Below are 26741 nucleotides of genomic sequence, written 5' to 3' on the forward strand. Positions count from 1 at the left end.
GTGTATACACACATTTCAAAACAACATGTTATATACATTACATTAATACAATTTTTATGTGTCAAGTTCAATTTTAAAAGTTAAAATAGTTATAGGACGATTTAGATTTTCCTTTTCTTGTTTTGACTTTGATAAATTATGTTTTTCTAGAAAGTTATTCATTTTTTTTTCAAATTTATTGGTCCCAGATAATTCATAAAATCCTCTTATGATCAGCTTTAGTGTTTTCAGGCTTTGTGGTGATATCCCCTTTTTTATTACTGAAACTGGTTATTTGTGCTCTCGTCAATCTTTATTCTCAAGCAATACTGAGACACCTTCCTGCTCTCTTCTTCCTGTTGGTTCACCTGGCCAACACAGGCCCCTCCCTGAGATACCTTCCCCAAGACCCCAGGAAGGGTTTTGTTGCCCTTCCCTGTGCAAACATAAATGCACTAAGTGAACCTGTTGGCCACAGTGAACAGTAATCAATCCACTCTCTTCATAGCTCTCTGTGGGCCAGAGACCAGGTCTAAAGTGTGGGCTTGACCCATAGGCTGCTGTTTTGCCAGGTCCATAACTCCTGTTTTTACATATCTTAGAATGTTTAAATTTAATAGTTACCTATATATAAAATCATTTTCCAGTTTTATTATCTGAAACATTCCTTCTACCTATTTCCGCTACCCCCCTGCCCCACCATTTCTAGGTCAAAAGGCAGAAAACACACAGAATTTGAGTTCTTCAGAGCCTCAGCCTATTCAAGAGAATAAAGGACATGTGAAGAGAGAACATGAAGGAATAACGGTAAGATATTTTCAAACCATTTCAGTTTGTCATTAAAGATAAACATTAATTAGTGCTCAGTAAGTAAATTTATTGGTGGCAGTGATAATTAAAATATTTTTTCTGTTTAGACAGTTTATAGGCCCAAATGATGTTGAGATCTTTTAAGATTTTGCTTGCTTTCTATGTAAAATTACAGTCACATTACAAAAATAGGAAAAAAATTAACATGAAAATGGAGTTCAACACCTGGTCTGTGTATGGCACTATATATTTTTAAGCAGTTACCTTTGCCTGCTAAACCTGCGTTTCAGATTCCCCATTCCTGATATCTGTTTAGGTAGCCTCCACCTGACATGAGTTACTAGAATCAGTGAGTATTCACAAAGATGTTAGGTTTCTTTAAAAAAATAAAATAAAATGGCATTTATGTGAATATGTATCAAGTATAAAGAAAAAAATTAAAACATAAGCCCATAACTCATTCATGTAGCTAACCCCATTCATTTTTTTTAATGTAGCATAAATTCTTTGAAAACTCAAACATCACAGAAAGATACACAATAAAAAAGGGAGGGCCTCTCCTTGCTCCCCTCCCACTGGACAATAACCCATGTTAAGTTTCTTTTTTCTTTATTTTTAAAAAGGGCATGTACCAGTTTACATCTGTATATTCTGTTTTCAACAATGACATAAATACCCGGAAACCCACCATCAGCTTCAGATCATTTTGGCTTCTACGCTCCTTTCTTGTTCCTTCTCTCTGCTGTCTCCCCTCAGACAGTGGCCTTATCTTGGCTTTGTGTTCATCATCCCCTCGCCTTGCTGTATAGTTTTGCTATATAAGTATGTATCTCTAAACAGGATATTCTTTAGTTTTCCTTACTTTTGAATTTTTTAATAAAGTATTGTTGCTTTGTTTACTCAGTTACATATTTTTAAGATTTATTCACGTTGTGCCATGTAGCAATAAATAGTTCATCAAGTTTTCTGTGATGTGTTATTCCACTGTAAGTAGACCACAATTTATTTTTTCATTCTCTTGTTGGTTGACATTTAGATTGTTTCCAGCTTTTTGTTTTTATGAAAACTGTAGCCACGTACATTCTTGTATGTGTTTCAGTATCTGCATGTTTAATGTTTTCTCTATGATGGCTATCTAGGAACAGAATTAATGAATTATAGAATAAAAGAATGTTCTTCTTTACAAGATAACCCCTGTTCTCTAAAGTGATTGCATCACTTATATTTTTGCCAGCATTGTGTAGAGCTCCCATTAATCTGCATTCTTGCCAACACGTTCTATTATCAGATTTTTTCATTTTTGTTGGTCAACTGGGTGAAAATAAGATGTCTTATTTTGTATTTCTTAGACTACTAATAAGGTTAAAAATCTTCCTATGTGTTTATTGGCCATTTTTGTTTCGTCTGTGAAATGCCTGATGATGTCTTCGGTTGTTTTTCTATTGTTTGTCTTTTTCTCTTTATTTATATTTACTAGTTCTTTGTACAGTCTGAGTACTGATCCTATTTTGTTTATGTTGTAGCAAATATCTTCTTCCAATATATGGTTTATATTTTTACTTTCTCTATGGTATCTTTTGATGAACAGAAGTTCTTCATTTTGATATTCTCTATTATCATTGTTATTGTTGGGGTCTTATGGAATTTTTTAAAAGTCTCAACTAGACAGGAATAAAAATATTACCTTATATTTATAAATGTTTCAGGTTTGCTCTACAAATTTAAGTCTTTTATCCGTTTGGAATTGATTCCTGTTTATGGAGGGAGGTAGGGATCCAATTTCATTTTTTTTCTGCATAGGTAACTACTTGTGTCAGGTCCTATTTATTGAATTCATTTTTCTTTATTGATCTGAAATGCCACCTCTCTTTCATATATGCTATTTCCGAGATATGTAAGGCCTCCTTTTGGTGTTTATCTTGATTCTTGGTTACTTTGTCTTTCAGACAGCACAACATCTCAGTTAATGTAGTTTTCCCACCTCTTTCTCCCTTTTCCTTCTAACGGAAGTTATTTTTCTATAATCTTTTGTCTTTCATTGTTGCTGAGAAGTCTTCTGTCCATCCGGTCCTGTCTAGTTATTGTTCCTTGCTGTTTTTGTTCATTTTTTGTCCTTTTCCTTCCATTTCACTATAGTATATTTAGGTGCAGGAATCTTTTGGGTTCATCTGTTTGTTCTTTTTGGTATATGCTGTGTGCCATGCATCTGCAAGTGCTCCTCTTCTGTCATTTCTGGAAAATTCTTGGTGACATTTCTGCATATATTGTCTCATTTCTTCCTCATTGTTTCAGTGGTATCTCCACCTGTTACATGGGACACTGGGGTTAAAAAAAAAAAAAAAAGAAGACCGGGCGCGGTGGCTCAAGCCTTTAATCCCAGCACTTTGGGAGGCCGAGACGGGCGGATCACGAGGTCAGGAGATCGAGACCATCCTGGCTAACATGGTGAAACCCCATCTCTACTAAAAAATACAAAAAAAAAAAAAAAACTAGCCGGGCGAGGTGGCGGGCGCCTGTAGTCCCAGCTACTCGGGAGGCTGAGGCAGGAGAATGGCGTAAACCCGAGAGGCGGAGCTTGCAGTGAGCTGAGATCTGGCCACTGCACTCCAGCCCGGGAGGCGGAGCGAGACTCCATCTCAAAAAAAAAAAGGAAATGCAAATATTGCCTCTTTTATATTCTCTCTTTGCTTTCCTTCTGGAATTCTGGGTGGAAATATATTAGACTTTCCCATTCTGTCTTCCTCGTCTCTTAAATGATTTTTATATTTTCCATTCTCATTGGCTCAGTGTTTTCTGGATAATTTTATCAACTCTGTCTTTCATCAGTTCAGTAACTGTATCTTTACTCTGTTGTTTAATACTTCCATTGAGTTTTTTAGTTGAGCAGTTATGCCTTTTGTTTCTGACAGTTCACGTTTATACTTTTCAAGCATATCTTGTAATTTCTAATAATCTTTTGTTGCTTATTCGTTTTTGTGATTCCCAACTTTTATTCCTTTAAAATGTTTACAAATTGCAATTCTGAATTTTTTATCTGATTTTCTGAAATCCTTGGGGGATCTAAACCTGATATTTGTTGTTTCTGAGACTCTTATACATGGTGATTTATTTTCTGTAGTGTTTGATGATGTTTTATTATGAGTTCCTAGCTGGCTGATCTTAATCTGCAGAAAATGTGGATTTCTAAATTGATGACATTTCAACAGCATGTTTGCATTTGTTTCTTGCACCACATGGGGAGTGCTACTTTAATCCTGGAGTCTTGGTTCTCTTGCCACTGGCAGTGGTACTATTGGATTTACTCTTGCAGTAGCCACATTTCACTGCCCTGGTTTCTGCTCACTTTTAAGGGTTGAAGGTAGATTTGTTGGAATTTTCTTTTACTTCCTTGGAGCCCCAAATTGCAACTAAAGTTTTATGTAGGATCTGTTTCTATGGCTAGAGGATATATATACCCTCTAGATATGTATCACTAGATACATATACCCTCTAGATACACCGTCTAGATATACACACTAGATATATCATTCTTCTTTAAGGCTGTATAATAATTTTATCATATAGTGTTAATCCTCTAAATCTTCTAAATATTTTATTCATAGCCTGCTTCTTTTTTTTAGCTTAATAATTATTTTTTCTTTTAATTTTTTTTCCAGTTTTGCCATGGTCAACATTTGTGGTGCATTCCTTTTTTTAACTCTACATCTTGTTCCCCACTTAAACCTAAGGTTCCAGGCCCACAGGCAGCTGTGTCTTTTTAGAAGGTCTGCATGTCTTCTTATTTTTGTCCTTCTTCACCAGGCTGCCCTGCATGGCCTGATATAACCAGCATCTCTTCCTGTACATAGAACTTGCTGATTACCACCCAGTACTTCCTGCCTTGAATCCCCTTCTGTCTTCCCTTTACCACTTCATGTCCATTGCCATCTTGAACAGCTCTCCTATAAAATTGAGCCAATTAAGGCAACAGTTTATTCTGTATACCTTTCAGAGACCGTTTATTTGCTTATTTTGCTTATATACATTATAATTATTTTGTGTAATTTCTGTATGTTTTGTCTCTCCAAGCAAATTATAAGTTTTTAGAGGATACAGATTGCCTCCTGATTTTTTTTAATCCTGTGAGTTTAATACAAGGTTAAGCAATGCTCAGGAGAGTTTGTGGCACACTTAACTAGGAAGACACTGAATGAACCTTTAGAGCTCTGGATGGAGTTTGCGCCTTCCCTACCAGCACACTTACCATTTGTGCGCATAACTTATGCCTTCCTAGAGCATTCTGTTCACTATATATGTGTGCTTGACCAGAAGAACAAATAGAACTTTAAAAGAAATTTCTTCCATATAATTTGGAATTCCTTCTTAGATCAGTTTAATTGGATGTAAGTTGACAAAGTAGAGGATATAAATAAAAGTTTCAGATCTTGAGTAACATAAAGTTAAATATAGTAATTTGTGAAAACATATCCTTCAAATGGAAAACATCAATTTATTTAGCTATTATTATTGTTCGTTTCTTTTTCTTTAGAAATTTGGGCTAGAAACTTAAGTGTTATAAAAATGAAAACTTTCCTGTAGTAAATGCAATATTTCTTTTTGTCTGAAGATCTTAGTTCGAAGAAGCAGCAGCCCTGCTGAATTGGATTTGAAAGATGATTTGCAGCAGACACAAGGAAAATGTAGGGAAAGACAGAAGAGTAAGTTCCAGGAAATGTCTGTTCCTCTGACTACAGAGTTGATATGTTCTATTTTCTTTTCACATTTTATTATTATTATTATTATTATTATTATTATTATTATTATTATTGACACAGTCTCACTCTTTCGCCCAGGCTGGAGTGCTCTGGCACAATCCTGGCTCACTGCAGCCTTAACCTCCCCAGGCTCAGGTGATCCTCCCACCCAAGCCTCCTAAGTAGCTGGGACTACAGACACATGCCAATGCACTCGGCTAATTTTTCTGTTTTTTTTTTTTTATAGAGATGAGGTTTCACCATGTTGCCCAGGCTGGTTTCAAACGACCGGGCTCAAGCCATCTTCCCACTTTTTACCTTCTAACTTGAGTAATAGCTTGTCAATTTGAGAGAGATGGTTGTGAAATGGAACCTTGTTATTCCTGGAATCCCAGGATTGACAAAAGGTTCATCCATACGTACAATAAAACAGTTCTACTCACCTGTATCTTGAGAGGCCTGTCTTTCTACCCCTGGACCTTTCTCCAGGAGAGTAGTACATCAGAGGCTGATGGCACGAGTGAGCAGATAGACCAGAGAGAAAAATTATCTTCCCCAGAAAGTTCCCAGAGGCTAGAAGCAAAAAGCATCAGAAGTACATTGAAGTTAATGGGATAAATACTTTGAAATGAAATGAGGTTGGAATCCTGAGACATATTATCATATACTGTAAAACACAGCCTTAGTACTCCGCTTTCCTGAAGTCAAGTGCCAGAGTAGCATAGTAAACAATGTCTCAAGTTCAGAACAGTTCTTGATGGGTGCAGAGGAGTTCTACCTTCACTCTGCTGGCTTAGAGCCCTTTGGGAGATGAAGTTTGGTACCACCATTGGTCACCTGGTTACTGAGACAACTTTCAGTTCTTTGTGGGTAAATAGAGGACAGCAGATTAGAAGCAGCAAGGGTAAGGGACTGTTAGGAGCAGATCCAGAGAGCAGCCATAAGGGTGAGCAGACAGAGATGTAGATGCATAAAGTTGTTATGAAGTAGACAGGAGGCTTTGAGAAGCAGAACTGTCTAGGTTCATTTTATGTCAGACTAAATAGTTCTATACATCTTCATAGCCCAGCCTTATTATATTATGACAAATTAGAACTTATTAACGTTTAAAGGGGAGAATTTCTGTTCTAGAAAAATCTGTTGTATTGGGACACTATATCCCCAAATGACCCTGAATGAGTCGCCCTAGGTCTACGTCTACCCATCAGGCTTGGAGCATACAGCATCTTTAGACTCTTCTACCCAGTAGAGTAAGCTTGCATTTGTGGTGGATCAGTTATTATCTTCTTCCTCCAACCACCCTCATTTTGTAAGTCCCAGCACAGTTTAGGACTTGGTGTAGTTTGGGTATAGGGGGCACTGAATGAAGACACATTGAAGAGTGCCACTTGAATGATACATAGTGGTGTTCATAATGGATATTTATCTCCTGTATTTGGAAGATTAATTTTCTTGACCACATGGGCACTTTATGAGCTCCTCTCAAGTTCTGCAGGTTCTGCCAAAGAACCTGAATGATTCCTGCTGTGTCTGCTGTTTGGTTACTTTCATATGAGTAATTGTGAACATTCTGATTTTCAGCTACTTTTTATCTTAAACTTTGGTTCTTCCATTGTACCAGGTGAAAGTACCAACAGTGACACAGCTCTGGGCTGTATCAATGAGGCGGAGCTGTCCATGGGGCCATGGCAGACCTGTGAGGAAGACCCAGAGCTGAATACTCACACAGATGTTGTGGCTGATGCGGATGCTCGTCATTGGTTACAACTGAGTCCCACTGATGCTTCGAATTTAACAGGTAAATTGCATTTTGGAAAAGAGGCACTAGTGCAAACAGCTAGGAGATCAGTTGTGAATCCTTGGAGTCCTGTATACAGAGGGTTCTGAAACAGTTGTAGGAGGAAGTGTACCATGCTCCTGACCACTGTCCACCGTAGGAGAAAGTGATGGTATTCATGTTAAGCCTTTACCATCCCTGACTGAATTGTTCTACTCTAGAAAAAAGAGTGATTTTTCCAACTCATATATGTTATAAATCCAGGATAAGTCAAGGAGTTTAGATAGCTTATTGATTAATTTTTTTAAATTTTTAAATAAAGTGTTTGGTACATAAAATGTAAGTTGTAACATATACAGTATGTAAGTTACGGGAAACCGTAATGAAGTAAACACGAGTGAGTCTACTACCCAGCTTAAAAACTAGCATGGCACCCAAGCCAGTGAGGTCTCCTAGAGGTCTTTCTCAAGTCCCTCCCATTCTCCCATTATTCTGGGACCCTAGCTCAAATTTGTTTTTATAATAATTTCCTTGATTTCTTTATAGTTTTACCATGCGTGTCAAGCAATATATCATTTAGTTTTATTTCTAAACTTTAAAAATAATGACTTCATACTCTGTATTTTTTGCAACTTTTTAAATCTCAGATGGTTTGACTTCAGAGCCAAACTTTCTGGGTCGGCTTCCAGGCACTTCTGAGGAATTGCTGGGTGACCTTGAGCTAGTTATTTAATCTCTGTCCTTCTATTTCTTTGTCTTTAAATTTGGGATAATAACCCCTACTTTTTAAAGGTTGTTGGAAGAAGAAATGAGTGAACATCTAAGTCAGGTGCACAAAATAGTGTGTGTGGAGCAGTCTGCAGTTGTAGCTACACACACACACAGTGTGACACTGGGTAAGTGAACCTCAAAGGCTAAGTTCCCTCACCTGTATGACCAGTCTGATGAGAACGGGGAGACCATGGAGGAGCTAGGTTTGGTTTTGCTTTGTTTTATGGAGTGTTAGGAGAGACTCGTGCTCTGAGGAATCAGCGCGGGAAAGGCTGACCAGAGCCAAGACTTTTGTAGCTGCACGTTCATGTTCACACACAGATACCATGTATGAAAACGACCACCACAAAGTAACATGGTAAGTAAAGAGTGTTATTAAAATGCCAAAATATATTTTAAAATGATTAACATAAAGGCTATAATTTTACCTTAAATGGATTTTTTTCAAACCAAGCAAATTAGTTTTCACTGTGTTGTAAAATTTAACCAACATCTCTGATATTTGGGAAATTCTTGATAGAATATCATTAAAACTTCATAAAAGTAACATATAAAGGTGGTATTCAATAAAATTCTTTATAGACTAATAATGACTAATAATACTATTCATTGATATGGGATTTAACATTTACAAAGAATTTTGAGGCGTTCTCTTTGATTCTGTATGGGAAGCAGGCCAAGCTTATCATGTCTGTTTTAGAGATGGGGAAATTGAGACCCAGGGAAATTGTTATCAAGCTGGAGTGTGAGTTCCAGAGATGAAACTGACTTTCAAAGTGTTTTAACTCAATATGCAGTGCTGTGTCTACTCCTTTACACTGTGTTCCTGTTAAAATTAAAATTACTGTAAAACCCTTTGACCTACTTGAGAATCCTTACAGATTATCCAAGAGAAACTCATCATCGTGATACTATAGGAGGCAAAACTGAAGCTTCAGTAGGTTGAATTTACTTAAACATGGACTAGTTTTAATTATTTTTATTGAAAGGGAAGAAAATTAGGTGATTACTTCTTTTGTCTGTTCTTTGGAAAGATTAGTTTTGATCCCATTTCAGGTTATGTATTGGACAGCTCAATTTAATAAACCTCTGTGAGGTAATGTTATATGATGTACTCCATGTTTGTGATTAACTCCTCCAAATACTTAGCTCTTCTTTGAAATACTAATACAGAGAATCAGTACATGCAGTTCAATAGTTCACCTTGTCATCTGTGAAAAGGACAAACTGTAATGTGAGAAGGTTTAAGGATTATCACAATTCTGAATTTAACTTTCTGTTCTTAAGAGAACAATTTCTTCATAAATGTTCAAACTAAAACTCATATGAGCCTGATTTTTAGGACATTTTGAGAAACAATTTGAGTATATCTTTGTTTCTTGTTGAATAATCCTACCAGTTATCAAATGCTTAGAATAATAAACTGCCTCCAAAATCTTAAATTCCTTCATCACTGGCAAACTAACAGTTTACTTTTATATTTGCTTTCTCACTTAAATTAGGTTTGCTGAAAATAACAGCTAAATTTACTGTGCATTGTCTTACAGTTTACCTGGGATTTGTTTTAATCATATGTGGTAAGACATACAGACATAGAAGTGATTGTCATGGAGGAAGAATTTTCTACTCAGAGATCCTGGAAACAGGGGTCATGCAGGGAAGTACCAGGAGGCAGAAGGAACAAAATGGGGCAACATGCTTTTGTGTCATTTCTATGAAAATAGCAAGGCAAGGCAGGGTATGCAGATTTAGGATTGCTAGTATGAATGACTTCAGTGGGCTCTGGAGCATACGGGCTATTTCTAGTTGCCTGGTACCCACCCAGTCCTGGGATGACAGGGCAGAGGATATTGACTTAGTATGTGAGAACTGGAGAAAGGAGGTAGTTGGAGGGTCTGAATTTTGAATTGATAGGTTTGAATATGAAAGACCTGCTGCCTGGTGAATAGACTTCTATCTCTACGAATTAGCTAACCCTGGAAGTGGCAATCCTTCCCTGATCAGTGAGGCCCTAATGCCGGAGCATTGAGAAAACAGAAAATAAGAAAATATAGTTAACACATACATACATTTAGTTTTGTTGAAATAGTCAGGGGAGGAGGACATTTATGAGTCTACAGCTAAGAATCAGTATTGTCATTTACCTCATCCCTTGTTTAACAGATAAGCTTATAGTCTAAAATACTGATTTAGATGCTATGAGAAATAAAAAGATGAATAGGTCATAAGCCACTATAGTTTTTAAGTGCTTACAAAAAGGACAGAAGACACAACATTTATCCTAATAGTCACAGATAATGTAATAAATTCTATGAAATTTACTTAAAGTTGTAATCATAGAGATAGACAAATAGATGGATGGAACAGAAGGTAAAATATAGAGCTGAGTGCACACAGATATGGAATCATGATATATGATATATGTGGCTTGTCAGGGCTGACAAGGAAACAATGTATTGTTCAACAAATTTCTGTGGGATAGGTACTTAGCCATATGGAAAAAAATGAAATAGAATTCCTACCTCATACCATGTCCAAAGTCAGTTTCAGAGGGATAAAATACATAAATGTGAAAAGGAAAATTGAAAAACTTGGAAGAAAACATCTTTTTTAAAAGGGTCTATGATTTTTTTTTTAAAAAAAAAGCTAACCATAAGAAAAGTGTTAGTAATTCAACCTCAGCAAAATGAAAACTCTATTACCAGATAAACTTTTAAGAATTCTGTGGTTTAGCAGAACCACAAAGGGAAAAAACCAGCTTTGATGCTCTTTCCTTTCCATGTTCTTGTTAGCTCAGTGATAAGTTTTAAGGTAAGGTTTGGTGAGAAATGTTATCCAGCATCTTGGTTTAGTTGGGAGGTTCCAAGGTCTTTCTCTACTGGAATGCAGACTCCAGGAAGGGGAGGCCTGTTATCTGCTGTCTGCACAGCTGATTCTTGCTTCCCGGAATAGTGCAGGACAGGAGAGAAGCATTCAATAAATACTTGAATCAGTGAACAAATACACTTTAAGCTGCAAGCTGTTGTTTTATATAGCTGAAAAGAGCAATTAAATTTTAGTTTTTTAGAAATAATATATAAGACAATTTCAAAATCTCTTTTATTTAGTGTGTTTATCACAGTCTTGCATCCAAACATTACAGAAATCTTTTTACCACTTCTGCTTTTAGTTATAGCTGTGAATACGAATTACATCTCCTGTTACCTGCCACTAAAATTGTTTTTCCAAGAATGCTTTGTCAGCATTCTCTGTCATCACCTATATTTTTGGCATTTTCACCAGACTTTGATGTGTTTAGAAGTCATGAAATATTAGAAAGAAAAATAATAATGATAGCTACTAGGGCACTGGTAGCTCACCTTCTAAAATCTTTGCAGTGAACAGTGGACATCCTTGAAAGGGAGAGGAAGAAGGAGAGGAGAGCCAGGCTGCACTGGTGGGAATGGGATGCCACCTTGCTGCGTCTCCACTTGATCATTGACATCCAGGCCAGGCCTGAAATTTCTGCCGCTAGAATTAAGTTGTTTCACTCAGGCCTTTGAGTTTGTTTTTTATGTTTAGATTTCAAATCAAAAGGAAAATTTGTTTTCAGAGACTGAGACTACGTTTCTTTAACACTGTGCCAAGCTTATATAAAATCGCAGCCATATAAAATCACCATTCGGCCATAAATGCTTATTTTGCCAACTACCAAGACTTATTTTGTGGCTGAAATCCTTTCTATATTTGCAGAGTTCTAAACTTTTAGATCTCTTTGTAAACATTATTTATGTGTTTGGAGAGAGACGATACAATTATGCTTGTAAGAGTTTTCACTTTAATAAAAAAATTTTAAGTTATAGCTTTAAGTAGTAATAAAAAGATGGTAGGCTAGCATACTAGGTTGCTAATGAAAATAAAATAAACTAAATATTGGGTATTTTTAGGGTGAACATGAAATTTTCTGAAGTCTCCCAAATCCCCATTTTTAATTAAGTGCTCCTTCACTGAGGAACCCTCTACATGTAAAATGTCAGCATCTGTTCTGTTATTTATGCTACCAGCAGAATAATTTTGGGTAAAACATTTCAACTTATTAACATTTTTGTTCATAGTAATACTGAGGAAACTCATACAGGCATCTCAGAAACTCCTAAAGAAGTCAGCATACCTTGATAATTTTATGGAGGATGTTGCCTAGGATTTTATCATCAAAGCATGAGTTTTTCTGAGTGTAAAGCAGTATTTAAGCAGATTTGCTATGTGGGATTCTTTCATAAGTAAGGGCATATTCGTTGGCAGGTTGCAAAGAGGTGCAGGTGATGATGAGGTACCTGTCTACATGTACTTAGAGCGGTTACTCAAGCAAAGCTCCGGTGTGATTGGGATGCTGGGGGCCAATCTCTGTTTTGGATAGCTACATTTTTGGAGTGAAGGTTAGCGATGAAGCAAAGCTGCAAATTATCTAATCCCCTTACTTTTTTCTCTCCTCAAGGTATTGAAAATGCCATGACGTACTTTATGAGAAAAATAAATGCCATATTATGCTGCTTGTTGACTTGGGGACTCATGTTGATTCATAAGCATTTATTGATGCTTCAGCATATCTTCTCAGACTAACAGATTCCTGATATTGTACTTACTTTACAGAATTAGGATGATGAGTCTCTCTTCTGAGATTTTATAAAAGTCAGAGAACCCAGAAGGCCCATAATTAGGCTTTTTGCACCCTGCCTTTCAGGCACAGTGTGTAGGAATTCCAGTTTGGAATGTATCTGCACATTTTAATGTGTCTCCTGAGTTGAGTATATGATACCCTTGTGGGAACTACAGATATGTTTTCCTCTAAGAAGGAACAGTGCTTCTGTGTTTGGGAAGGCCTTTCCATGACAACATGTGCCATCATTATTACATCTTTTGTTTTCATGTCTTGGGATCTTTCCATCACTAATTTAATAAGCATTATTATAGTGAGCAGCCATTTTTGGACCTGCCCTGGCTCCTTTTCAGATTCATTTTTTTCTTGCCTGTTGTTGCCCTTGTCATTCCTCTACTTGAATTCCTCAGATTCAGAGATTGTGCTTCGGTTTGATTACGCCTTAAAAATGCCAACAACATATACACTCAAGATGACACTCAGTGGGGGCTGATAATTGCCTGGAAATCAGCCTGGCTTTATTTGTATGGAGTGAAGAAGAGAACTTTGGGAATAATTATCTTAATAAATTAACATAATGTGTTCTATTCAAAAATTAGGAGAATAACAGAATAACATAGATGTTGATAAAAAGGAACCACTAAAGCTGAGAGCATACATGCATGTACTAGAAAGCAAATAAATAATAGAAGACAACTAAAAATTGTTCTTTAAAAAACAATAATAAAATAGACAAACAGTTAAGATTGATCAAGAAAAAAATGTTGGAGGTGAAAAGGGAACAACTACAAAACCAATATAAATTTTAAAAATAATACAGTATGCTATTCAAATAGATCTATAAAAATAAAGGATAATTTCTAGCTTTACTAAACCTTCATGTAAAAGAGAAACTATCTTTTTCATCCCATTCAATAGAAAGAGAAAGAAACTCACTTCTGTTATCTACCTTATGTTACCTTGATAACAAACCAGACAAGGTGAGTATGAAAAAAACATAATTAGAGACCATCTCACTTATAAACATATAAGCAAAAAATTCAAAATAAGGCATTAACAAATGAGATTGAAGAATATTGGAAAAATATCATACATCAGGACTAAGAGAAGTTCATTCCAGGAATGCAAAAGAAAAGCCTATGAGAAAGATATCCAATAGATCCCAATTGAGGAACAGTCTATAAAGCAGTACTCCTTAAAACCATGAAGGTTGTCAAAAACAAAGAAAGTTTTAAGAAAACTCACAGGTGAAAGGAGGCTATGGAGACATGACAGCTATTTGTTACGTGATATCCTGGATGAGATTCTGGAACAGAAAAAAGAATTACATAAAAACTAAGGAAATCTCAATGAAGTGTAGACTTTATAATAATCTTTTAGTATTGGTTTGTTGTAATAAATATTCCATTTGAATATAAGATGTTAATAGTGGAGAAATTACATATGGAGTATATGGGAACTCTGTATTATTGTCACAATTTTTTATAAATCCAAAATTGTCTTAAAAAATAAATTTTATTTTAAAAAAACTAATTCAGGGAAAAATTACCAAATATAAAGTAAATGCATTAAAGCCAACAAAAATTATAAAATAAGCGGCTTTTAAAAATAAGCGAGAGAAATGAGTAACAAAGACATTGCAAATTGTAATAATGCATATTATTAGAGACAGTAGAGTGAACAAACACAAATAACCCCACTTATTCTCCAAACCCTACCTAAGCCACATTGAAAGGATTTATATTAAATAAGACATAAATCCACAAGGACAAAGATGGCAGGAGAAAGACAGTAGCAACCAACTTCTTGAAGTTGCAGAACAGGTGGCCTGTGGTAAATGAATTGGCAGACCTGAGAATATTAAATCCTGTGTCAGTAGTAGGGAAAGCCAAGAAACAACCTGACTTAAATTAATGCGGGTTCTCTGAAAGGGTTAGAAAATTTCCCATACCAGGTAGCTACAGAAGTAGGAAGTGATGATGGGGCTGAAAACAGAAAGACTGTAAGTCTGTTTAAGAACTAGTTAGAGCTCTGTTGCCACGGGCCACTGCTTTTTCACCCTAGAAGATGGTAAAAGTAAATTTGGGGGGGTGGGGGTTGTGGCTTGGAGTCATCAACACGCCTGAGTGCAGAGATGCTGTCTTGAAAACAGAGGGATTAAAGGAGAGTTTACATACTCTTTGAGCAGGAGAGAGTCTTTCGAATTCCAGAAAAAAAAAAGCAAAAAACAAAAAACTCAATATACATATATCTGAGGTTCTTCAGGAACACAGTGAAACTGACCAAAGACCATGCCTACTTATGGACTCTGCTTCAATTCAGTCCTGAGCATGTAGAGCTGTCAAGTATGTTGGTGGAGAAATGAGTTTAAACTTGAGGAAAGAAATCCAGGCCAGAAATGGGCATGTAGAGCTGTGAGTATATGGAGGGCATTGAAATATGTATGGCAGTAAGTCTGTATGAGATTAAGAAGGGCATTCGTATAGATAGAGAAGACAAAAGCTCCAGGGCCCTTCAGTGTCCATAGTCCATGAGATGAAGAAGCAACAGCAAAAGAAGACCAGGTGAGAGTCATACCTGGGGGTCAAATGGTTGAAGTGTTTCAGAAAGCAGACATGATTACCTGAATCAAATGCTACTGAGGACTGGACATCGAGCACTGCATTAAACAACATGGAAGTCTTTGGTGGCCTACTCAAGTACCATGCCAGTGGAGAAAAGGAGAGAACACATGGGGACTGAGGCTATGACACATGAGAACAGAGACTGAACTTTGTGCAGAGGCTGCAGGTTGGAGATGTGGAAACCAGAATTAAAAAACTGAGCTGCGGGAGATTAGAGGAATGTGCTTGGTCATGGAAGCAAATAGATACAGAATTGTGGAAAACGGGCCTGAGGAAGAAGCGTTAAATGCTGCAAGGAAGTCAAAAGGATGAAGAGTGAGAAAATACAATGTGCAGTTAAAATGCTTGCCTCTGTTGATTATTACATACATGCTATGAAATAAAATTTTTTTGTTATAATACATCGTTCTTTAAGTGGTGCCTATGTGTCTTTGGCTGCTTTTCTGTTTACTCTAAAAATGTAAAGGCTTATGATTTTAGGACGCTGGAGACTTATTCAAATCAGTCTCCCCTAGCCTTTACTCATCCTAAAGCAACAGGTATCCGAAGAACAAAATTCTGTAACTTAATCGATAAAATTAGATATACATGTAAATCATTAAATTCTTCTTTAACTATTTGTTTCAATGCGCAAAGTTTCATATTTCATAATTAAATATACATTACAAAGACATTCTATGCCTTGAACTTGTTAGCACACTCCCATCTCACAGCCTTTGCTCTAGCTTTTCTCCCTAATTGGCTCTTCCCCACATAGCTGCACAGTCCATTTGCACATCATCTTCAAGTTCAAGTCACATGTTACTGCATGCTTAAAATCTTTAGTCACTGGAGAACTGCAAACAAAAACCTCAATGAGATAACTGCTCCATGCCTATAAGAATGGCTAAAATTTTAAAAACCGACAGCATCAAGTTCTAGCAAGGATGTAGAGCAAGTGGAACTCTCATACTTTGCTCGCAGGAGTGCAAACTGTAACAGCACTTTGGACAACAGTTTGACAGTTTCTTTCTTCAGTTTAATGTTTATTAAGCATACACTTAAGATTGGACCCAGGAATCTCACTCCTAGATATTTACTGAAGAGAAATGTAAACATATGTTAACACAGAAGCTTGTACATGAATGTTTATGGCAACTGTATTCATAATTGCCAAAAACGGGAACCAATCTAAATATCTACAGGTGAATGGATAAACTGTGACACATCTATAAAATAGAATATTAATAGCAATAAGAAGAAACAACTGATACCCACAGCTGTATAGATGAATCTCAAATGTATTTTGCTGAGTGAAAGAAACCAGACAGAAAGGCTACAAACTGTAGGATTTCATTCATGTGACATTCTGGAAAAGGCAAAACTATAGGAACAGAAAACAAAGCAGTGGTTGCAAGAGGCTGAGAATAGAGGAAGGGGACCAATTATGAAGAGGCATTTTTTGGAGTGATGAGATCTTCCATATCTCAATTATGGTGGCAGTTTATGGCAACAGTTACATGAATGTATACATTCCTTAAAACTCCTTAAACCTGAAAGGAGATTTCTTGTATGCACATCTTACCTGCATGAACCTGACCTAAGAACAACAACCACCGCAAATGTTACTCTGGCATTGAGGCTTCCCTGGCCACCCATTTCCATGGCACTGTTTCTCACCTATCCTGCTCAAGGTTCTCCCTCTTCCTCTCCCCTCATTTATAAAACCCATCACAGGGTCTCCAGGAACTGTTATGTCATGTCTTAGCTTTTTGCCCTTTTAGTTTGAAGAATGAAAATCATTTGACCGTTCTTCATTGATCCTGCTTTTCTCTCGTTTTAAATTCTCAGCTGTTTCACATTTTTTGCCTTGATTATTTTACTTTGAATACATTAATTTTTGAGAATATGTAATTTGTCTTAAAGAAAAAAGATATGATGAAATCAAGATTGTTTACAAGATTAACAGATATGTTTTTCTGCATAGATAGCAGTGAGTGCCTCGCAGATGACTGTAGTATAATCGCCGGGGGAAGCCTCACTGGTTGGCACCCAGACTCTGCTGCTGTGTTGTGGCGAAGGGTCTTGGGGATCCTTGGAGATGTGAATAACATCCAGTCACCCAAGATCCATGCCAGAGTTTTCTGCTATCTCTATGAACTCTGGTACAAACTAGCAAAGGTAAGTCCTGCTATATTATTTTTTATTCTAATCCAGGAAAATGGTCATATCATTTAATGTAAAAACTGTGTTGCAGTTAACTACTGAACATATTCTGAAACACAAATGGTACATTTAGACAAAGTACATTTGATTATGGAAGAGTAATCATATATAACATGAATATTTTATAAATGCAAAAGTTATTTCATTTAGTGCAAAAGTAGAATATCGCTATAGGATATTAAATACAAGATGTTAAGTAGTTCTAGTTAACTCTCTTTATAAAAGTGATACTGGTTTTATTGTATAAAATTTGAAAAATGTAGAAAAATACAAAGAAGAAAATTAACATCACTATTCATAGAAATAGCCAATATTAATATATAGTCTTCTTTCTTTTTACGAAAGTAGAATCTTAGAGTACATACAATACTTTTTTTTTTTTGAGAGGGAGTCTTGCTCTGTTGCCTAGGCTGGAGTGCAGTGGCGCCATCTTGACTCACTGCAACCCTCTGCCTCCCAGGTTCAAGCAATTCTCCTGCCTCAGCCTCCCGAGTAGTATATACAATTTTTATTCTGATTTTTGTTTGGGTTCTAACATTCACATGTTATTAAATTTTTTTTCAAAAACATGGTTCATGTTTGTTCACTATAACTCATTAAAACGTTACTTATCACTTGGAATTCAGTACCTCCCCAGCCATTAACGTTCAAGGAAAAGCAATGCCTTTGTTTTGTATTTAAATCTAAAACCATATACAGTAAGCCAAACATACAATTCAAAAGGATAATCTCACAACAAAAGAGAAACTTATAAATATTACAGGTTTTCACTTAACTTATAGAAATTTAAGTGAAAGCAGCTATTTGGTCATGGAAAATAATGTTGAAATACTGTTACGATAAACGTAATGTTACCTACCCTAAAATTCTCCTCTTTGTGAATTAGATACGGGATAATCTAGCAATAAGCCTGGATAACCAGTCTTCTCCATCTCCTCCAGTTTTGATCCCACCTCTCAGAATGTTTGCATCATGGCTATTTAAGGCAAGTGGATGTGTGTTTATTCCTTTATTGCAATTTCCTCTTCCTTTCTGAAATTGAGTTTGAAAAATGTAATTGCCCAAGACTGCATGTTTTGAAGACAGGCTGGGTCTTACTAAAGTCACTGCATCCCACATGTCCATAAACAACTCTTAAGGAAAACTGAGAAGTAAATTAAATGTTGAAATGCTCTGCACCTGGGCTTGATTTAATCTGGAAACATCATCTCCTTGACAGGCGGCGACACTGCCAAATGAATATAAGGAAGGCAAACTGCAAGCCTACAGGCTGATCTGTGCCATGATGACCAGACGCCAGGACGTTCTGCCAAACGCAGATTTCCTAGTGCATTTTTATCTTGTGATGCACCTGGGATTAACCAGTGAGGATCAGGTATTCTGCGACTCCTTTATTGTGATTGCCCATTAATTGGAAGTAGTATAGCATTCTTTAAAGGCATGAGTAAGATTTATGAAAATACATCAGAAGTGTTGAATTTCTCAGTAGCTTCAACTCTTTTACACACAGCAAGCACAGTGGTCTTTCAAAAATGTAAATCAGGTTTCACATCCCTGCTTCTTCTCCCCACTGACTTTGCAATTGCATTGTGCCAACCGAATTTTAATTTTATTCTATGGCCTCTATCATCTAACCTCTGCCTTTATTGTCAACCTCAAAATACTATTATAACCACTTTTTGTTTGAGTTCTGCATTAAATATGGTTTGAAGAAAGTGGTACTGATCATTTAAAAATGTTTGAAAATTGTTTTAGTAGTTAGGATGTTTTTGTGAAAGACTTTACGTGTAAGGTAGAAGACGAGTCCAGACATTTCTTGATAAGGAGTTATTTTAATTTCTCCCAGTGCAATTTAAGTTTGGTTCAAGTTCAAACAGAAAGGCCCAAGGAGCCACTAGCTACGTCTCCCCCCTTGTAGGCCCTGGGTTTGGGGGATAGGATGTGGCCAGACCCTGACCTTCCTCCCCTGGGAAGGCTTCTAGTTGAGGGAGATTATGGATAGGGACACATGGACTCTTGACTGGATTTGGGATATCAAGCAGGCAAATGATGTGATTGATTTATGCTTCACAGAGATTCTAGACTGCATTTGGAAGATGGATTTGAAAATGTGATAGTGATAGTGTGTGATAGTAGGATAGAATCAGAGATTGGCCTGTAGATGGAGAATTATTAGGAAGTGTTTAATACAGATTTTAAAAAACGATAAGAACTAAGCCGGTAGCATTGGGGATGGAAAGAAAGGAATAGAAAAGATTCAAGAAATTTTAAGGCATTTCATTTTATTACTAGGTTTTCTGAACCAATTAGAGGTATAGGGAGTGTTTGAGAATTTACCCTTTAAATTGTAAATGCTTATTAATGAACTTGAATAATTTATTAACTATCAAGTAGCTGTCCTTTCTGCATTTTTTGTATTCTTTGAAGGTATGATGCAGACACACAGACCTTTTGATACTGCTAGGGTACACGTAAGAAGTTATTCTCCTGATAAGCAAACTTTTTTTTGTTTTTTTTTTTTGAGACGGAGTCTCACTCTGTCGCCCAGGCTGGAGTGCAGTGGTGCGATCTCCACTCATTGCAAGCTCCGCCGCCTCACGGGTTAACGCCATTCTCCTGCCTCAGCCTCGCTAGAAGCTGGGACTACAGGTGCCCGCCACCACACCTGGCTAATTTTTTTGTATTTTCAGTAGAGACAGGGTTTCACCATGTTCGCCAGAATAGTCTCGATCTCCTGACCTCGTGATCCGCCCGCCTCGGCCTCCCAAAGTGCTGGAATTACAGGCGTGAGCCACCACGCCCTGCCGATAAGCAAACTTTTTTTGTTGCTTTAAAATGTACTTGAATTTAAAGAGTTTGCAGTGTGTATTTTACAATTTTGAACTTTAAAAATCATTAAACTCTTATATGAAAGAATAACCACAACCGTTGTGATTTTAGCGGTGTATAGAGGACATCCGTGTAGCAGGCTGGCTTAGACCCATAATCTCATTTATTTCCTAGATAAATGTAGAAATAGGGACATAGAGTAGAATTGTTTGTACTCTCTGCTCAAATATTTTACAGCCATCTTTGCAAGTGGAAGCATCTTTACAGAATGATGCAACTCAGGGTATGTGGAGTATTATGGGGTATAGAAAAGAGAATTAACTCTCAGGTAATAGTGAACTCCTTCAGTGAAAGAAACAAAAGAGGAAGGTTTACTTAACAATGCTCTACTTTTAAGAAGCCTTTCGCTAATATTTTTCAGGAAAAAACATTTACTTGGAAATAATCATTAACTATAGATCCTTCTCATTTTATAAAAACAAGTAAGTTAGCAGTAAACAATGTTCCTTAGAATGAGTTTTTTAGAAAGTCACATAAATAGGTGAGTTTAGAATTATCTTTCTGTTTTAAGATGTGTTGATGTGGAAATGAAATAGTAAAATGAGATGAAATAAAAGTATGTTATATAGCATTTGAGAACCTGAAAAAAAATTATTTTATAAATCATTTTCAAGAAATATGATTTTGTAGTACAGATAAAAGAATTTCCAAATTCTGTGCTTAAAATTGTTTTTACATCGTGATGCATATTATGTTTTTAATTAAGTTAAGGTTCAATATCTTTTATAGTTCATAGTAGAATACATAAATCTTAAAGGATGGTCCAGTGCTAACAGTAATCCCAACATTCAGACTTCTGAGACAAAATGAGGATATCATAAATCTCTATTTAAAATCAGCCTATTGTTTAGGCTATTAGAAGCTTGAATTGTTATGTGAGTTTAATAGAGTTGACTGTTTTCTTTAACCTTAACAATTATTGTTATATATTTTAGAAGCCCTGACTGTCTGCAAAACAGAATTGCTCTAATAAACTTTATTCCTTTGCCAAAAGAAAATTACACAGAAGACCTAATGAAAGAAACTTTCTTCATTTAAGTTAAGAAATATCTCTGGTACTTAGTTTAACTTTTGATCCACATGTCTCAATAGATCATAGTGGTTGTTCCAGAACTTATGTAATTCTAGAAACACATGTTATATTAATTATAAAAAGAAAGCATTTGCTGTAGAGAATACAGTTAAATTCAATTTTTTAATTAACTGTGTACCTGTGACTGTGTACCATCTCAGGGCTTCTATTTTGTGAGAATTCTCAAAGGGCCACACTTTTATATATCCTAGCACTAAAAGGATTTATATATGCAGAGAGAACCTTATGAAAGATGTCCTATGTTTTTAAATAAATAATCATAAATAAAATTGAACATTATCAGTTTTGTCTCACAAATAAAATCCAAGGTGTGTTTCTTCCTTTTGCCTCTGGGTGGCACACTTGTCTGCACGACACAGCTTTGTGGTTCATGGGCCTTTGAACATTATGCTGTGTATGGCATGGTTGTTTTATGAAGTTCTTTCTTAAATTTGAAGGTATCAAAATTATGTCAGTAGTGACCAATAAAGTGTTGAATTAAATAAGTTATAAGATGCTAAAAATATTTTCAAACATAATGATGTTCATAGTAGTTGAAGACATTTTTTAGTTTAAAAAACAATTTGTACAGTAGATATCTCACAAGTTGTGTTCTCTGGCAATCCTGGAAAGTTATAGTTTCATCTAATATGATAGAAAATTTATTATGTAAACAGACATGGCCATTTGTATCTTAAAAAACAATAATACATATATCAAACAGCCAGAAAAAATGTAGTGCATTCCAAAACAACTGTTTTTAGTATTTTTAACCAGTTTTAATTATCCTAATAACTTATGTAATGCTAACACAATGAATTTATCAAGTAGTATTTCCCACGGTCCACATGTAACATGGGTTCGTGGTTGATTGCTGTTATCGAAAACATGGTTTGAAATGGCTTTATTTTTTCCTTGACAATGAATTTTTAAAAAATTGATGTTACCAGTTTACAAAATAATTAAGATTATAAACAGTTCCAGAATAACTATAAATTATCAAGAAAATTTGGCGTGACTTTCAAGGCTACCCAGCCTGCCTGTGAAGGAGTCTCCCGGTGCGCTTCCCTCTGCTCAGCTGCTTTGTGTCTGGTGGGCTGGTGGTGGTGCTTAGGGGTATTTATTTCTTCAGCACTCACAATGCTGGACTCTGTGCTGGGGACTGCATGATGTTGTACCATTGAATCTTCTCTGCAATTCAGTTCAATAAATACCATGGCCTAGTTTATTTTATTTTATTTTTTTAGAGGTGGGGTATCACTCCATTGCCCAGGCTGGAGCGCAGTGGCACAATCATAGCTCACTGGGCTCAAGCAGTCCTCTCATCTTGGCCTCCCGAAATGCTGGGATGACAGGTGTGAGCCATAGTGCCCAGGCCCCTGAGGCCCATTTTATAAATAATGAAGCTTCAAAAAGGTATCTAAAACTTTTGCCCAGTGCCACAGGCTAAAAAGGCTGTTAGAATTCACATACAGGCTTGGCTTATTCCACCAGGATTGTTTTTTTTTTATTGATTCACAGCTTGCGTGTTGGTGCAACAGTCCTTGATGTTGTTTCTCCCTTCTGTTTTATTTTGCCTAGGCTCTGCCCTTGGTCCCACTCCACTTCAGAATCCTCCTTATTAAAGTACCCCGCCCCAACCTGGAAAGGCCTTTCCACAGTTGCCTTCTCAGTTCTTCATCGTCCTTCAGTTTCTCTTCTAAAGCTGTTTCTTGTTGTTCTTTGTTTTTCCTAACACTTAAGCAGCTTTTTCACGTCAGAATTCCCCAAAATAGATTGACATGAAAGGACCTATGATTTGGATTTATTAAAAACAGTTTCTGTTAATTTCATGATTATTTAAAACAGATGGAAAAATCAGTATGTGTGAAATGGAAAAGGACAGTTGAGGAAAGGAATTTTATTTTCATGTTTGTAAGAACATATATCAGAGACTGGAACGTTTCCTTTGCTTATTTGTGAACTATTTTTTAACAATGACTTACAGATTTAATGTCTTAATGTAATTTATCTGTTATACATCAAAGTTAAATTCTCTTTTAAATGTAAAGCCTACATTAATGTAAAATTACTGTTGCAAATTTGCATATAGACATTTTGGGAAATGTGAGTCTTTGTCATTTTCGTCTATAATATCGTATTTTATAATGCACCAAAAAAGCATGAGGCCTCTCTCCAATGCAGAAGTGTTTGTTATTCTGCCCTGAGGTAACATATTTGGATTGTAACAGCATAAAGTTAAGATCTAGTGTGATAGCGTGATAAAATGTCTTCGTTAACAGTGTGGACCTCAAGTCAGCTTGTCTGATTTCCAGTCTTGGCTTTGTTACTTATTAGCCAAATCATTTGGGTTTGCTCTGCCTTGGCTCCCTTATCTATAGAATGAGGATAATAATGGTGCCTACCGTAGAGGGTGGTTTGAAGACTTGAAAGAGGTAAAACACGCAATGCATTCAGTCTGGGTCATGGATATGGTCCCTCAGTAAGCATGAGCTCTTGTAATAATATGAAGGGTGAGGAGAAGAACAGCAACTCCATCCTTTGTTTCTGGTATCTTAAAGTGTTGATTTTTTTTTTTATTTCCCTGTACATTTTCTTACTTTGAACATAATGATTATTGACTGGAAAACATAACTAGGCATTGTGGAATTTTACAATGTGTGGAGAAATAACCACTCCCTGTGCTGTAGACAGACATACTGATTGATACATTTGTTTTACCCATGTATGCTTATGATCCAGAAATGCTTCTTTTGTCTCCATGGCCATCAGCTCACTTTCCCTTCACTTTTCACCCACCCAATGAGCCTTCTGTACAAGGAAAGCTAGAAAGCCAAACACTGCATGTCCCAGACTCCTTGCAGCTGGGTTGGCATTGACCCAGGTTCTGTCCAGCAGAGATACCAGCCAACATGGCACTTGAAAGTGGTGTGGGGAGTGGTGGGCAGCAGCACAGAGGGAGTTGGATCTTCCTGTCATGGAGGTTCTGCTCTGGCACCAGCATCACTGGTGAGATTAGCAGACAGTGGACTCTGCTGGAATAGCCTTGTGATGTGGCTGGGTGTTTCTGCTTAACAACTTTTTCCTGACTGTGGAGACTTGTGATTGGTTCCCTGGCACTTCTAGACATTCTATAAGCCACCTGACACCCTCATAGAAATCTCTTTCTTCTTAATCTCAAAACAGTGGATTCTCTTGTCTGCAAGTAAGACCCTGGCTCAGCCAGTAACTGCTCTGAAAAGTGCTGTGCTGGGCACTGGAAATACATGATCAGCACTGGTTCATATTTCAGTTGCTGAATGCACTTGAGCATTAATTTAATTTTTGTATTTTTAAAATTTTAGCCACATTTTGTAGGCAATAATATTTAGCTTGTGGGAACATTTTGCTTTCATTTAACTCTACATTTTTATGAACCTTTTGTCACATCAGTGTTAAAAAAACCATAATTTTAAACATCTTATATAGAGCAGTATTGTATCACAGAAGTCAAAGTAGTTCATGATTTTCTTAACGGATGTTACAACCCCCTCTCATGAGGTATATGATGGAATAATATAATAATAAACAGTTGTTTGTAAAAAGATCCCATGGGACCCCTCAGTGAGCATTAAAACTCAGCAGTGAGCTTTGAAAGCAAGGTGCAGGGGTGATACTTGTAAATTGGCCATACCTGACTCTTTTAATAACTTCAGACAGCCTGTATCATGCAGTCATATGTAATAATTGCATCACCTTTTCTCAGACAAAGAATTGTTCTTTGCTGAAAATTTAGTCTTATAACTATAGAACCATATATATGTTAGATAAACATAAATTTCAAAGTATATTTAAGGTGAAACGTAAGTGAATATTCACTTCCAGAAAAGGTAAAGAATTAAGATGGCAATTTGGGGGACTTGTTTATCTCAAATCCCTGGAAATAATTTTAATACATGTCTCTCAAGTGCTCATTCTGTAAAGCAAGTGATTTTACCAAGGTTTTAATTTATAGGATTTTAACTCAACACTAGCAGATAAAGTACTTATTTGTGAATTTAAAGATCTAACTGATGTTCCGAGGATGAAATAATAACCTTGATGTGTATCAGTGGAGGAACTTTAGACCTTTTGAAGGCTGACTTTGTTAAAGCTTCATTTAAAAACAGTTTAAAAAAAAAAAAACAAAAAGCTATAGGCTTATACAATGAGTAAAAATAGGACTAATGTGGGGCCTTATTCCTAAGGTTTTTAAGAATTGGAAAATGTACTTCCAAGAATTCAGGAGATAAGATGTCTTCAGAATATATCGACTTTCAACAATAACATATGACTCTCATGGATAGCAGGCCTGATACTGGCAACTACAATACGTTAGAGCTAGACTTAGCTTTGTCACTCACTGGACATGGGGCCCTCACTTATCCACAAGTAGTCAAGTGAATGAATTGGGCTATAGAGCCTCTCAGACCCTTTCCTAATCATTAAGCATTCTTAGATCCTCTGATTTATTTTTAGGCATTTTATTATTAGGGTCACATCATTCCTTCCTAGATGTGGCACAAAGTTCAATGATCTTTTTGTGTTGAATATTTTTTCCTGCCATCGTAAAAACCTAGTCAGGTTATGAGAGTGTGAGATGCATAAACAGGTATCTGTAATATCCATCAGCTTGTGCAAAAAGCCAAATAAGTAGTGATATACATGTTATGAAAATTGGACTATTGAATATCCTTTTAGCTAAGTTGATTTGAAAGCAGCTCACAGAGGAGAGGGGAATTAGCAGGACTTTCAAGGATGGATAGGATTGAGATAGTAGGACAAGAAGCATGATGGAGTTTCACATCAAAGATACAGAACTTTTCAGGCTGTGTTCAGGAACAACGAATGACGACAGTGGCTTTGATTTAATGCCAGATATATGCATAGAAATAATATGTGGTCATGAATCCAGGCAGCACTGTAGAGAGCCTTGATTCAAAGTAGTTTTCATCCCATGGAAAGTGGGGAGCTGTTGAAGGCTTTTGAGCATGATACTCCACATGACCAGAAGAGCATTTTAAGAAGCTTAAACCACAGTGATAACGTGGAGGTGAATTGTAAACTTAAAAGTATGATGACAACAAGCACAGAAAGGAAATTATTATAATAGCCCAGGAGCAAGGTAATGAGGGCTAACAAGGACTGAGACACAGATGGGGTTTGTGTATGAGTGTCTGTGTGTGAATTCCTTATATGCGTATATATTTTGTATATATATGCACAT

General features: G+C 36.4%; 1 protein-coding gene across 6 annotated transcripts in view; it reads left to right on the forward strand.

Moving 5' to 3' along the window:
• The window catches only part of RALGAPA2 (Ral GTPase activating protein catalytic subunit alpha 2), a 323453-nt gene that overhangs the window by 120873 nt on the left and 175839 nt on the right, over nt 1-26741 (forward strand). For all 6 annotated transcript variants that reach the window (XM_023217753.2, XM_023217754.2, XM_023217757.1 and 3 more), the window contains 6 exons: nt 689-786; nt 5396-5486; nt 7144-7320; nt 17297-17490; nt 18422-18520; nt 18755-18910. In XM_023217753.2, the coding sequence (XP_023073521.1) occupies nt 689-786; nt 5396-5486; nt 7144-7320; nt 17297-17490; nt 18422-18520; nt 18755-18910 (815 nt within the window). The remainder of the gene's footprint in view (nt 1-688; nt 787-5395; nt 5487-7143; nt 7321-17296; nt 17491-18421; nt 18521-18754; nt 18911-26741) is intronic.

The sequence above is a fragment of the Piliocolobus tephrosceles genome, chromosome 20 (genome assembly GCF_002776525.5).
Source record: "Piliocolobus tephrosceles isolate RC106 chromosome 20, ASM277652v3, whole genome shotgun sequence".
Lineage (NCBI taxonomy): Eukaryota > Metazoa > Chordata > Mammalia > Primates > Cercopithecidae > Piliocolobus > Piliocolobus tephrosceles.